The 15,501-nt window shown below is 38.1% G+C and overlaps 1 protein-coding gene across 1 annotated transcript; it reads right to left on the minus strand.

Moving 5' to 3' along the window:
- Positions 1-70: 70 nt before the first annotated feature.
- Positions 71-15,187, minus strand: LOC311299250 (uncharacterized protein). Its single transcript, XM_084422732.1, has 6 exons — positions 14,947-15,187; positions 11,045-11,173; positions 10,515-10,829; positions 10,138-10,440; positions 307-10,039; positions 71-202 (listed from the first exon to the last, which is right to left on the minus strand). The coding sequence occupies exons 2-5, from the start codon at positions 11,126-11,128 to the stop codon at positions 770-772; spliced, it is 9,972 nt and encodes a 3,323-aa protein (XP_084278858.1). The 5' UTR covers positions 11,129-11,173; positions 14,947-15,187; the 3' UTR covers positions 71-202; positions 307-769.
- Positions 15,188-15,501: the final 314 nt, after the last annotated feature.

Below are 15,501 nucleotides of genomic sequence, written 5' to 3' on the forward strand. Positions count from 1 at the left end.
TTTTGCTATAAAAAACATGTTTTACCTTGGCTTGTCAGTAACTTGTTTTGACAATATAATGAAAATATTACACATGATAAGTAGTATGTTTTATTAAAAGAAACCTGACTACAATGACAAGCATATAGAAATATTCAAATGTTCTACACATTATTTACAATATACATATTTTTTGTCCCATCCAGAAATTTATATATGAATGCTACGGAGCCCGGGAAGTCACCTGTGGGAGAAAAAAAAACAATCCGTCGCCACGGATTGTTTTTTTTTTTCCCTACAGGTGACTTCCCGGGCTCCGTAGTATGCTCTAGGTTAACCTATATTTAATAACCACCTCTCAATATTCCAAAATGTCAAAGATTTCAATTGAAAACGTGTAACTATGACTGGGGTGACTAGCAGGTTGTATAGTTATTAAGTTTTATGTATAGCTATTTTACAGATCCTTTACAGAACCAAACCTCTCACTGAAGGCACAAATTAAGAAATCAAGACAATAAATGTGCAGTACAGAGATGATTTGAGATAAGGCATAGTGACATGACCCATGTAGCACACGGCTAGTGGGTAACAGTTTAAACTAAAAGAACCTGAGGGCTCAAAGAGCATGTTAGAGGAAAAAGGTATGGTAATCAACTAAACTCAAGATCAACTAAAATACAAGATAAACATTTAGCCAATACTTCCTTCAAACATGCAAAAACAAAGTGTAAATAAGATAATAGTGTCAACACTTGGGAAACCATCTACCTTCCAACATTATCAAAGATCAGTGTACTTGTACATATGCATCTCCCATTGCATGAAGTATGTAATGTTCATAAAGGCTCGGCACACTGCTAAGTTTTTCAGTGCAGTCTGCACATTCAAATCTCTCCTCTGACTCTTCTTCTTGAGCAGTCGCTTCTACCTCCATATCAACACTTGTCTCCACAAATCTAGTTCTTCTCTGATGCGTGGAGCTGTAATTATGTTCACCATTTGCCATCTCTTTTGCGCTTTCACTTGAATTTAGGTTGGTGGTTTCCTGACCTGCTGTGGCCTGAGGTAGATGTGTGCTGTCAGACTGAGCAGTGATTTCACTGTTTGGAAGTTCAGGACTGGTATTCTGAGAGTTTGAGACCTCCTCATGTTCATCAGGGTCCAAATTAATGACTGGAATCTGTACTCTGCGACTAAAGGGCACATAGAGCCTGTCAGGGTGGGAATAAACATACAGGCTTTCATCATTGGGTATACCATCAAGTTTGAGGTTTGATATATGATTCCTTCGAGTGGAGGATAGGGTAGATGGTGTCTCACTGCAAGAATCTGACAATTTTGAGGTAGGTACTATTTCTGGATGGACATGACTCTTTGCATCTCTGGAATGCCGTATCTGATGAGCGTAGAGCAAATCCCCCGTTGAAAAGCTAGCTTTACATCTCTTACATTTGTGAGGAAAATCGAGGGGCTCTGAAGGAATATCAGGGAGGGCCGGACCATGGTATGTGGTGTGCGTTTTCAAGTGTTCCTTTAAGACTCTTGTATTTGTGAATGAGAGATTGCAAGGGAGACAAATATGAGAGGTAGAACCATTGTGTAGAAGACTGTGCTTGATTAAGTTTGTTAAACTACTGAAAGTCTTAGAACAGACATCACATTTGAGACTTTTACAAAGTTGTTTATGAGACTCACATTGGTGAGCATGTAAGCTTGGCTCCTGAATGAAGGTACTGGGACAGAGCGAACAAGCATACGCTCTCTGCCCAGCATGGTCAATCATATGTTCTTTAAAGGAGCTAAAGAAGCGAAACTGCAGATTGCACTGATTACAAGAGTAGCAACGACTTTTTAGACGATGATGTCGCTGATGTAGCCATAGTTTACTCCACCTTTCAAAGAACTGTCCACAATGTGCACAGGTATATCTGAAACCAGGAGCATGCATTTTCAGATGAGCACTCAAAGTCCTGTACTGCTCGAATCGCTGACCACAACGTGAACACTTGAATTTCCAAAGACTCTGAGTGATTTCAATGCATTCTAGAGAGCTACTTGTGGAAGTACATCTAACATCAGAATGAGAGGGAGATTGGGCAATCGGGAGCTTGATGGGTGACTGGGTAGAATAAATTTTAGGAATTTCAGAAAGATCTGTCTCTTTTGCTTGTGTAGGTTCCACATCTATCGATTGAGGCAGTTGTGGGAGTTGTTCTGAGCTGGTCGGCATTTGGGAATTCAGCTGAAATCCTGTACTTGGTAGAGTCTGAGATGAGGTACACTTTAAAGGGTAGGTTTGGGTAACACTTTGCATGATTTCAGAGAGTGATGCACCACAAATCTGCTCCTCCCCACTTGATTGGCAACAAACCTCACAATGAACATTCATATCTGAATCCTTCTCATAACACTGTCCACAAGAAAAACAAATGTACGGGGGAGAGCTGGTATGCGTTTGAAGATGAAGAGTGTATTGGCACCATTTCCTGAAAAGCTGTTTGCATATTTGGCACTTGAAGAATACTGGTGTGTTCACTTGACCATCAACTCCTTGACTTACAATAAAGCCCTCAATGTTACCACTTGTCCCATCATTCCTCCTTGCAATGCAAGTTTTGGATGCCTGGTGCATCCTAAGTGCAGACAGGGCACTGAATGCATGACCGCAGTGAAAGCAGGAGAAAGGGGTCTCGCCGGCATGGTCTTGAGAATGCTTTTTTAGGGCCTTCAGCTGGTTAAAGCCTTTTCCACAAATTGAACATGCATATGGTTTCACAGGCCAGTGGCTTTTTTCATGAGCTGTGAGGCTTGGCAGGTTCCAGAACTTCTTCCCACAGTCCTTACAAGTCAAGGGCTTCTCCACTTCATGTGATTTCATGTGAGTCTGCAATTTGACGTGGCTTACAAAGTTTTTCTTGCAAATAAGGCACCTGTAATTGTTTGAGGTCTCTGAACACACATCTGATAAAGTATTTTTCTTGTTCTTAATGCCCTTCTGTGGTTCAGTGTTTGTTTTTGATTCATGCAGGTGGACTTTAAAATGACATAGCAAATGTTCTTTCTGCAAGAATTTTTGGCTACAGCAAGGACAAGGAAAAGAGGTATCCTGTTTATGTACATTACGGTGAGACTTGAGTTTAGACAGTTGAGCAAAGGTTTTTCCACAGATCTTACATTTGTAGGGTTTGTCACCTGTATGAATGCGTTGATGAATGGCGTACGCTGTAATGTGCCGAAAGGAAACACCACAGTATTTGCATGTGAGAGGTTTCTTCATTATTTCTTTAGGCTTGGATCTCATTGTTTTCTTATTAGACACCTTGTTTGGCATTACAACACATTCCTCACTATCCTGTGTGAAGCCATCCATTTTATGTTCTGTAGATGTTTGAAATGTGTTTTCGATTTCAGACAAGTTAAGCATTTTTTCCCCTGACATTTCCACACTTTGTCCATCTGTTTCCTGAGTACATTTCAGCTCAATGTTGGGTTTAATTTTTGTATCCAGAAAAATGTGTTCTGACTCCTCTTTGACCACATTGCTAGAAATTAAGTTGCAAATTCCACTAGAGACTCCCCCAGAGAGTCCTGTATTATCAATAACCGCAAATAAATGGTTTCCATTTGGTTCAGCATCGTGTTCTTTGTGCTTCTTGACTTCTTTCATTAAATTGAAGGATAGGTGAGTGGAAGAAGTGGACATTTGAGTGGAAGTTTTCTCCTTATCATTGTTCTTCGATGTGACTGTATTATTCTGGTCCTCAGTGGCATATTCATTAGTTATCCTAAACGTTGTCAGTAAACTTTTGGCTGGTTCAGAACAATCTTGTCTTTTGTCATTTTTGTTTTTTGTTGTTAATCTTTGAAGCTCTTCATGATCAGTTACAAGATCAGGGGGTGGTTCTTTAATTTTCCGTCTCTTCCGACCACGTTTTGCTCCTTTCACTACTTTAACTGTTGCCTTATTCTCAATCTTTATATCTGCCAGGACATCTCCATCTCGTATAGCAGTTTTTTCACAGAGATTCCATTTCTCTGCTGTCCTAGGCGTAGTCAAAGATGTTTTCCCTTCCTCATTGAAATCGTTTGAGGAGTCTTTAGGGATGGAATGTATATCTGCTTTTTGAAAACCGTTGACTGAAGGTTCAGATGTTCTGCTGGATACTCTCAAGCTTGACAACTTAAGTCTTTTAAAGTTCTTCCCTTTTTTATGCTTAGGTGCAGGGATGTTGTGTGACAAGTTATCAGTAACACTCTGAAGGGATTCTGAGGGATCAGTCCCCAATTGTTTGGTAACAGTTACATTATCCACTGTCACTACCTTCCTCTTTTTAAGGGGTTGGACTTTCTGCTTCACTGGACTTGCAGCTGCTTTGACATTATTTTCTGTGCTGTCCTGACATGAAGAGAGGTCCGAGATCTGGACAGATGGAGAGGTGTTATCTTCTAAATGTGCTATAGATAACTTCTGTCTCTTGTTTTTAATTGAGGATGGTCTTCCTCGTTTTGGTGACTTTTGCTTAGTGTACTGACCTTCACAATCATCAGATTGCATGGAACTGGAAAGAGTCTCTGTGGTGTCCTGACATGAAGAAGGGTCTAAGATCTGGACAGATGGAGAGGTGTTATCCTCTAAATATGCTATAGATAACTTCTGTTTCTTCCTTTTTATTGAGGGTGGTCTTCCTCGTCTTGGTGACTTTTGCTCAACAGTTTGCTGGCCTTCACAATCTACAGGTTGCATGGAACTGGAAAGAGTCTCTGTGGTGTCCTGACATGAAGAAGGGTCTAAGATCTGGACAGATGGAGAGGTGTTATCCTCTAAATATGCTATAGATAACTTCTGTTTCTTCCTTTTTATTGAGGGTGGTCTTCCTCGTCTTGGTGACTTTTGCTCAACAGTTTGCTGGCCTTCACAATCTACAGGTTGCATGGAACTGGAAAGGGTCTCTGTGCTGTCCGGACATGAAGAGAGATCTGAGATTTGCACAGATGGAGTGGTGTTATCTTCTAAATGTGCTATAGATAACTTCTGTTGCTTGCTTTTTATTGAGGGTGGTCTTCCTCGTCTTGGTGACTTTTGCTTAACAGTGTACTGGCCTTCACAATCATCAGGTTGCATGGTATTGGAAAGAGTCTCTGTGCTGGCCGGACATGAAGAGAGATCTGAGAACTGGACAGATGGAGTGGTGTTATCTTCTAAATGTGCTACAGATAACTTCTGTTTCTTGCTTTTTATTGAGGGTGGTCTTCCTCGTCTTGGTGACTTATGCTTAACAGTGTGCTGGCCTTCACAATCAGCAGGTTGCATGGAACTGGAAAGAGTCTCTGTGCTGTCCTGATTTGAAGAGAGATCTAAAATCTGGACAGATGGAGAAGTGTCATCTTCTAAATGTGCTATAGATAGCTTATGTTTTTTGCTTTTTATTGAGGGTGGTCTTCCTCGTCTTGGTGACTTTTGCTTAACAGTGGACTGGCCTTCACAATCAGCAGTTTGCATGGAACTGGAAAGAGTCTCTGTGTTGTCCTGGCATAAAGAGAAATCTGAGACATGGACAGATGGAGTGGTGTTATCTTCTAAATGTGCTATAGATAACTTCTGTTTATTGCTCTTAATTGAGGGTGGTCTTCCACGTCTTGGAGATTTTTGCTCAACAGTGTGCTGGCCTTCACAATAAGCAGGCTGCATGGAACCAGAAAGAGTCTCTCCAAGCCTCGTATGACACTCGATGTCTAAAGAGCCCTGGGTTGACACATTTTGGACAAATTGACCCGAGTTTGTTTTTTGTATGCGGGTTGATTTTCTTGATTTCATTACTGGTTCTTCTGGAATAACTGCTGTCCTCTGTGAGCTGTCAGAAATTGTAATTTGTGTGTTGTTTTGAAAATCACAGGCAATTCTGTTATCATAAGATATATCTTTATGTTCCTCATCTTTAACCGTTTGAGTTAACAGGCCTGCTATCTTCTTTCGCCCAGCTTTTCTACTCTTTGTTTTAGGGGGTTTTGTGGCTTTGAGATCTTTAATTCTACTCTCTTCCTCTTCTTTTTCAGGCTGTGGTTCTACAGTCTGACCATCATGTAGTTTACAGAAATCTTGGATCTGTGTAAAGGTGACCATGACACCTGTCTCATCTGATCCACTGCTTTTCTCTTGAGACAAAGAAACATTTGCAAAGTCATGCGTTTCTGCAATTTCCTTGGATTTTTTGTCTTTCTTCTTCTTCTGCTGGTCACAGCTGTCTGCTTCTAACGTTTCGAAATTCTCAAAGGCTACCTCCCGCACAACAGATGGCGCGTCAGACTTTCTGTCCTCTATGTGAGCCAGCTCTTGAATATTGCTTTGTTCATTATCTTCTTTTTGCACTAGCAATTGTTTCACTTGTGTTTTCTTTGCCTTCTTCAGTGAGCTCTGAGAGCATGCAACATCTTCAGTGAAAACCTGGTTTTCAACATGACTTTCAGCTGATTCATTAAAAATGTCTGTTTTTATGCAAGGGTCTTGTGTTGCATCCTTACCCAGAGATACCAGTGGAGGCAAAAGTGCTGACAAAACCGTATGATGTTCAGCATGGTCCTCTGGTTGAACATTTCTGACTTTTAGTGTTGATGTCTTCTTTTTCATACGTTTCTTTTTCAATTCTTCTGACTTTGAATTTGTGTTTCTGTTAGAAACGGAATATTCTTGCTGCACAGTTGCTGAAAAAGACTGTTCTCTAATTTTGCTGATTGCTTGGGTAACATGTGTTTTGCATTTAGTGACCTTTTTACTCTGTCTTTTCGTCTTCACTTTTATCTTCTTTTGGTGTACACCATCTGAATGATCCATTTCTGTAGCTGACACAGAATCAAATGGATGGAGTTCTTGTTGCATTGATTGGTCAACTTCAGGTGTATGTACTGCTTCACCTTTAATGTCAGACATGTTCTTAGATTTTTTTGGTGTGCTGTGAGCAAATGAAGTTGAAACACATTCAGTGTGCTGCAAAGTGGCTGTAGAAGTCTGCATGACGAAAAGAGCAGTTGCATGGTTGTCCTTCACTTTCTCTGCAATTGCATTTTCCACAAGCCTTTTTTCTTTTAAAATCATCTGTGAACTGGAGGCCCCTATGTCTGCACTAGATTTTGAGGTTATTGCAACAAAATCTTCATGCTGGTTTACATTGAGTATTTCTTCTGCCTCGTTTTTTATTTTGGTTACAATCTTTTTTCTTGGCTTTTTCAGTGTTTTGGTTTGTCTAAAACAGCTTGAAGAGTCAATTTTTGAAGGTGAAATAGAATTTTCTTGTGTCACAAATGCTAATAAAGATGTGTCTTCAACCAAATTATCATTTAAGTGGTTGTCATTTGCTTTGTTTCTAGAGGGACTTTTACCTTTCACAGTCTTTTCTGGATTTGAAACCACAATAGATGCAAAATCTTCTGAAGGAAGTACAGTCACATCTTCCTTTTGGCTAGTATTGGATGTTTGTTCCTCCATAAATTTGATTTTTGTCTTTCTCCTTTTTCTTGACGTCTTTTCTGTTTTCTTTTGGCTGACACCTGAAATGTCAGTTACTGTAGAAGACATAGAATCAACTGAAGAAATTGACTGATTCAAATGAACATTTTCACAGCTCTCACTGATTGTGTTATGAGAAAAGATTGTGTCAAATGTTTTTCTTGGACTGAACCTTCTTATAGTTGGCTGCACAATGCTGGCATCAGATTCTGAGAGTGGATTCAAAACACTTTGTTGAGCTGTTGTTTGGTCAACTGTAGGTATATGTACTGCTTTACATTTAATATCTGACCATTTCTTTTTCAGTGACGTCCTTTGCGTGCTGAGAACAACTGGTGACTCAACTTCAGGTCCCACAGTTGAATCTATTTGCTTCAGAGTGGCTATAGAAGGTTGTAGGTCCAAAAGAGTAGTGTCACAATCATCTGTTCTAGTAGCCTTCTTTACAGATCTTTTTACTTTCAAAGTCCATTTATTGGAAATCACCATGTGTTCCTTAGATTTTGATAATGGTAAGGGGATATCCTCTTGTTGGGATTGTGTTGCCTTGTTGATATCTGCTCTTTTCTTTTGCTTTGATTTCTTTGGGTTTTTCTCAGGGCTTAGAATGTTTGAAGATTCAGTCACTGAGGTTGAAACCGAATCTGCTTGACTCACAGGCTCTAGTAAAGACTGACTATTAAGCAGACTAGTTGCATGCTCATCATTTTTGCCTTTAGAAGCTTTTATATCAGGTCTTCTCACCTTCTGATGCTTCTTGAAGTCCATTAAGTCTGCCTCAACTTCTGTAAATGTTGTGGGTTCATCATGTGGATCACCTTTGCTTTGTAGTGTTTGCAGAGCATATTTTTTTGTTTGCAATGTTTTCTTTTTTGTAGACTTTTCTGGACTGCACTCATCAATACTGGACTCTAATCTAGAGGTGACCTGTTGGATTATTGCTGGGTTACTGACTTCTTTTACCAGGGTGGCGTCACTGTCATGAAAATGTGATGTAAAGTCCTCTTCTGAGGGCAAGACAGTGCCTTGAGACAAACACTGATTGCTAAATCTAGCAGATTTTTTTGCTTTTAAACGTAACCTTGTTTTGTTCTTCAGTTTCCTTCTAGAAACAGCCTTCCTGTCTATCATAGCGGTTGACAGTGCTTTTACCTGAGAGGTTTCAGAGCAGTTATGATCTGGTTTTTGTGAGTTTTCTGCTGTATCCGCCACTAGCTCAAGTTGTGTCATCCGCTGTTGTGATTTTCTTCTAGATGAAGGTGGGTTTACATCACCATTTGCAATTAAGTCCTCCTCTTTCAGTGCAGTACTGTCATGATTAGTCAATGAAAAGTTTTGATTAGTGTCTTCACATTCAATTGTGTCTGGTTTGTCAGCACTGTCCAAAATTACTGATCTATACACAGAACAATCATCTCTTTTATTAGATTTGTGTATTGGTCCAATTAATTCCTCAAGTTCAGATTTTTTTCTTTTTCTTGCTTTCTTATGCTTTTGCAATGCTTTCTGTAGGTTAAGCTGAGAGGAGCAATCGATCCTTGACGTGGGAGAAGGTGGAGCTGCATGAGCATTCTCAGTAGGTGGAGGAATACTGCTTTCTGAAGTAATGTTGAGAAATGTCCTTTCATTTTTTTCAGAGTTGTGTTTCTTTTCATCACAAGGCAGAAGAACTGTACTTGGATTTAATTTGCCACTTTCCTCTGGTTCTATCTGAGAATCCTTACATTTATGATCTAGGTGAATTTTGTTGGATACAACAGTTTGATCTGGTACTGTCTCTGATCCTGAAGAAAAGTTCTGAATTTCAGTTTCCATCTTTAGACTGAGTTCAGCATTTTTTGTGTTAACTGGTGTCTTTTGAAAAACAGTTTGAATTTGTCCTGGTACAGACAGGCTCTCTGAGGTCCCATCTTCTGTTGGAATCTGCAGTTTTGAGTTTTCACATTCGACCACAGCTGTATTTTGACTGCCCACTGAGGCTTGAGAGAGTACAAGATCATGATCTTGGTTTTTTAGTTTACTGCCAAAGTACTGAGTGTCAGGAAGACATGCAGCACTTTGCTGTATTAATGTAGTCTCAGAGGCATGCGGTTTGCTTGTGTTTACCCTCTTGTCTTGCACATCATGCTGTAAGGAATGATCAAGGGAGTTAACTGAAGCGTTTCCATCTGTAACCTCTGCTTGGTGACAGTCCTTTTGAAGATCAAGATGATGAAGATCATATACAGAAGAACCTTCAAGAACAGTTTTATTGTTTACTGTTGCATGTTTGAAGCAAATATTTGTGCCCGCAGTTTTTCTAGGACTGACATCTTTGCACGACTTGGGTCCTTGTGTTGTTCCCTGGAGGATGTGTTCATCAGACTGCTTGACTGAAGGAATACTTAGGAGCTCTTCACTTTTCATAAAACCTTCTGATGAAGAAAAAGGAGTGTATGAACTCCTATTAAATCCTGGTAAAAACCCTGGCTCATTTTCTCTGATTCCAGTCATTCCAAGTTCCTCTTTGCCTAGAGATGTTCCAACAACTAATATGCTTGGTTCATCATTTTCCCCCTGCAAATTGAGACAATAAATTGATTATTTGTTCTTTGATTGCTTGCATGCTGTTTTATAAAATCTACATTCAAAAGATTTTTGATTTCAGCTCCTACCATTTCCAGAACATCTTTCTTTTTACTGATGCCATCTGACAACATTGAAATAAAGGAATCCGGTTCTCCTTTCACTCCTTGACCATCCTGCTTCTCATTTAGTTTGGATCCTGCTATCTTATAGTTGTCCATTAATGTAAATTTTGCCTCAGTTTCAGGTCCTTTATATACAGGATTTAAGTCCATTAAGGGGCCACATACATCCATGGATAAAGGCTGTTCCATTTCCATTCCATTACTCATCTCTAGAGCATCTTTGATCACTGATGTCCAATTACAGTTTCCTTGGGCCACCTCTTGGTCCTGTGAAAAAAATAATGGAGGTGACAATGGAGAAATAACATTTATTTTGGTTGTGCGCTGTAGAGGTCACATACCTTTTCTTGAGGCACATATTGGGCACATCTGGGTGGAAGCATGTGTGTCACACTAGTTGATGCTTCACACAGAGGGTCTTTCAGAAAATCGCTTTTTTCCCTTCTCTCCACTACTATCTTTTCGTCCACTGCAGTACCAGGTTTAACGAGAGAATTATTATTGGGAGTATACGAATATTTAACAGAGCTTGTTGTCATTTCTGAGGAAGTTCCATGGTAATCTGGTAACAAAGCCTTAAATGCACCACTCATACAAGATGACAGCGATGAAATGGGTTCTCCAGCAGCAGAGCTGTCTTCTATCAAGTCATGATCCTAAAAAAAAGGGGCAAAACATATATTTAAGTTTAGAAGTGAGGAGCTGGATGCAACCTAATAATGTTGCTATTCAGCCTCACAATTGATATATCACTTACCTTTGGCTGTGTTTGGAGCCAAGTACTGTGGGAGAACTCTTCTGTTCTTTCTCCGTAATTCCCCTCAGCCATTACTTTATCATAATGTACAGATATATAGTTATTGTAACCTACCTCCTGACGTTCCCCTGCTATATTATAGGGAACCCTGCTGTTATGGCTTCCATGTTTATTCCATGGTGGTAACTTGTCGTCCATGGTACACAAAGGGTTGATATGATTTAAAATACTCTCATAAAATGCCTGTAAGGGGGAAATAGTTTAGATTTAGAAATTGGAATCAGTTTAAAGCTAATTAAATTGGAAGAATTGTAGCAAAAAATATATTTTCAGAAAACAAACAAGGCAAAACATGATGTGTGTTAAAGGATAATTCCGGTATTTAACACTGAGTCTATTTTGTAGTTTGTTTTGGATGAACAAGAGTGGTGGACAAAGAAATTTTGACAATGGTTTCTGTCTCAACTTTTTGACTATTTTAGAATTGCCCATGACCGCTTTAGAATGGGAGTCTATGGCCATGCACAAACATGTCCTTAAAACAACCCTTAATGTTCGTTTTCAAAACTGTTCAACTCACCGAGTGGTTAGTGGTGTTCGTTGATGATTAAAAACAAATATATCAGCGCAATGTATGATTTCAATCCATTTATTTTTCTATAGTCTAACTATTTTTTCAGATACCTCACAACCGCGTATAAACTTCCGCTCGATATTTGAGTCTGAAGCGTCTTTTCCGTTCCCCGCTAGCGCAGTAATATCAACGAGCAATGAGTCCTCCAACAGAAATCAATGGGATTTTACAAAATGCCAAATAAAACACGACAGAAACTGTATTTCGCTACGCTACTTGTTTTGGAACATCAACGAACACCACTAACCACTCGGTGAGTTGCACAGTTTTGAAAACGAACGTTAAGGGTTGTTTTAAGGACATGTTTGTGCATGGCCATAGACTCCCATTCTAAAGCGGTCATGGGCAATTCTAAAATAGTCAAAAAGTCGAGACAGGAACCAATGTCAAAATTTCTTTGTCCACCACTCTTGTTCATCCAAAACAAACTACAAAATAGACTCAAAGTGTTAAATACCGGAATTATCCTTTAAACAACAAACATAGCAGACTCTATTCATTTTCGTTCCATTTCGTCCCACTACTGTATTTTCTGCGGCATTTACTTATATTCTTTCTGTTGTGACTTTCTTTTACAAGCAACATGGTTAATCATAATAAATGTCAAGATCTGAGAATGTTTTTTGATTTAAAAAAAAAACGTTTTCAACCAAAATTAGTATTATTTGCAGACTTTACACGTTTTTTTATATTTAAAAATAAATTCTATTTAATTATAATTATAATATATTATAATTATATTGTCATGAAAACCCATGGTTTAGCACTGCTTGATCACACCTTAGATTTGTAAAAAGACAAAAAATAAGCGTGTAAAGCTGTGGAAAAGTGGGAGTATACAACCAACACAGACAACAACCAATAAAACACAGACCTACAATACACTCATCATCATACATGAAGTCCATTAAAAGTATAAAAACAAAGAGTTGATTTATTTTAACAAATATAATCCTATGAAAAAAATCTCCCAAAAATCTTATCATTAGAGACTACTAACAACCATCATTAAATCAAATGCTTAAAATGTGTGGATTAATGATGCGGTTATATCCGCGAATAATACGAGGCTCAGGCGGGCCAAGTAATAAAAAATAACATTCCAAATCGGGTGGATAAGAGATAAATCATTAACGTGTTGATTTTAATAAAGACACGTAACTGTTATTTCACAGAAAAATGCATAGAACTTGCTCACTCTTTTACTTTTGTTTTCAACAACAATGTAAAGCTGATCTCGTCAGGGAAAACCAATCAAGGAAAACAGAGCACCTCCTAGTGGACAGTACATAAAACTTGAAAAACAAAAAATTGCTTAACTTAACATCCTTAACTAAAAATATACAGAAATTATTCTGATAAAAGTGTTTTTCAAAATTACGTTGGAAATATTAAAGATTTTTCATCAGGCACTAATTTGCAGACTCTCATTAAGCCACGCAGTTTTTCAGGAAACCCAAGAGTCTGAAGTGGATGTTGGTCAACAAAAAGACTTCACAACTTCTTCAAAGAAATTATGCTGACTGTTTATGGATGTAAAGACATGAAGCTATTTTCAAGTATTTATACTTTTGCTCCAAGCATGATGACGCATGGTAAACTTTTTTAATATAATATAGCCTAGTGCAATTTAGTAATAGGGGATTGTATGTATTGTAATATTTAATGTATATTTGAAGTTAATGCTTAATATTTCCTGCATAATTACATACATAAAGAAACCTATTAGTATTTTGTTTTAGTTCAGTTACTTGAGTCAGCAGCGTGCAGTAGACACCAATCTTTATGATTTATATTACTTATCCTGCCCAAAAAGATCATAAACATTAGCAATAATGTTCCAAGTATCAATGTACATACAAATATTTTAAAAATGATTCCTGTGCGACTGATACGATGCAAATTGGGTGATTTTGGGCCATTGTTTTGGCAATAAGGAATCGTAAGATGGCCGCTCGAACACTTCTGGTGGCTTCACTGCCTGAACGCAATGAGCAATCCAGACATTCATATAGATCAGTGATCTGAACGCAAAGTTGAACAGGCAGAGAGGTGAACAAACAGTGGCAAACCAATCTTGTGTGGCATTTGAATTCTCCACTGTAATGCGATATCATGTGTAACACAGCACATTGATTGGATTAAAATAGTTTATTCTCATGAATAATATAGAGAAACCAATGACGTAGACGTGTACTCTCCAGCCACAGCAGCCAATCACCACTCCAAATGAACACATAGGCTACTTCGCCTTTCGTGATGTTGGTTCAAACCAGAAGTTTCAAAAAAGCTTCCGAATTTTTTGGAACGAAATAGTTTATTATTTTTTTTTTTTTACAAATAACCCATTTTCCCTTAATAAACATAATGAGTGCTACTGTTATAGGGTTTCATGATCCTTTTAAGTGTCAGAAAATAGAACACACACTGCTTGACTAAGACATTACATTTTGGCAAATGAAGACAACTATCTTGACTGCTCCATAAAGTTATAATACTCTCCTTTAATTTATTTCATTTTAATCTCCATGCCTGCATCTTGTATGGCAACATTTTCAAGTCTGAAACTGCCCTAACATAGTCAACATACCTCTATGGCCCAGAGTAAGGAGATAATGGTAAGACACATTTTTGTAACATCTTTGTTTCCATCCATTTAACTCAAATTTCTATTTAATTTTAGTTTTCAGTAATGGAATATTTTTTTGGGGTGTGCAACATTACAGTGTGCAAACTGATAAATGAATTCGTCAAATTAGGTAAACACAATTATGATCTTGTAAATATATATATTTGTTGACGCAAATCATTCACTTAAAGTTACTTGTATCGGTTAAAGGGTTTATTTTACTTGCGTCAAAGATTAACAAACACTGAGGCAGAAATTCAAACCAGGACTCAATAAATATGCATCCTGACAAACGAGACCCCACAGGTGATTATTTTGATAGTTTTTTTCATGTTCATTTCAAAAACACAAGAGGAGAAAGAATATTATTGAACGGAACTAAATTGTTTGCAAATCAAACACACGAGTTAGGATTCAACGTGATCAGTTTATTGTGCAGTCGACCGTAAAATATTCCCAAAAAGCGTATACTACTAATGCACAAACAGTATTCAAATAGTAATTCGTAAGTTTTGTTTGACTAAGTTTGTTTGTAGGTCGCGCCAAAATCTTAGCTGTGTGCTAATTTGCAAACTAAACCTTATTGAAATTATATAAACTTACATGCAACACGACTTATATGGATGCTCTGTAAAAACCCTGTCTGTGGTCTGCTCGATAAAGCAGTTCTGGCAACCATTTTTTTGTATTCCTTAATAAATTAATAAAAATTAAAAGCCACTGGGCGAAAACACAGTGGGCTAATGCACTCACCGATGCGGTCGACACGCTTTAATCCATGTCTCGCTCGCGGTCATTTGTCGTTTGCTGTTATAAGTATGCCCGTTAGTCTCATGGCGTTATTACTAGAATAGTAATGTCGTGTAAATTATCTTTCGTGTTGAATTAATCTGCTTATGTTCCTCGTGGTGGTCTGTTATGGGGTCCTCCTGGTGTATCCAAACAACACAACATCCGTAATAGACCGGAAGACCGAGAGGCCCGTGTGATGTGCGAGACTTGTCGGGATTTCATTTGTGTACTGGGGAGTGCATATTCATAAAAGTAAAAAAAGTGAAAACACCCACACAATTTATCGTATTATAAGGGGCAAGGAAAAATGATATTTGATAAAAAGGAGAATTTAAAATCTACTTCAAAAACGTTATAAAATGGGATATTTGTTTTTACGTTGGTTTGAAAAACGTTAAAACACTGCTTATTTAAAAAAAAAAAAAAAAAAAATCCAGCCTTTAAATTGATATAAATATCCGGACAGTTGCATGACATATTTTGATTCTAAGACCCACAAAAATATAAAAATGACTT

This window comes from Rutilus rutilus (assembly GCF_951802725.1).
Source record: "Rutilus rutilus genome assembly, chromosome: 11".
NCBI lineage: Eukaryota > Metazoa > Chordata > Actinopteri > Cypriniformes > Leuciscidae > Rutilus > Rutilus rutilus.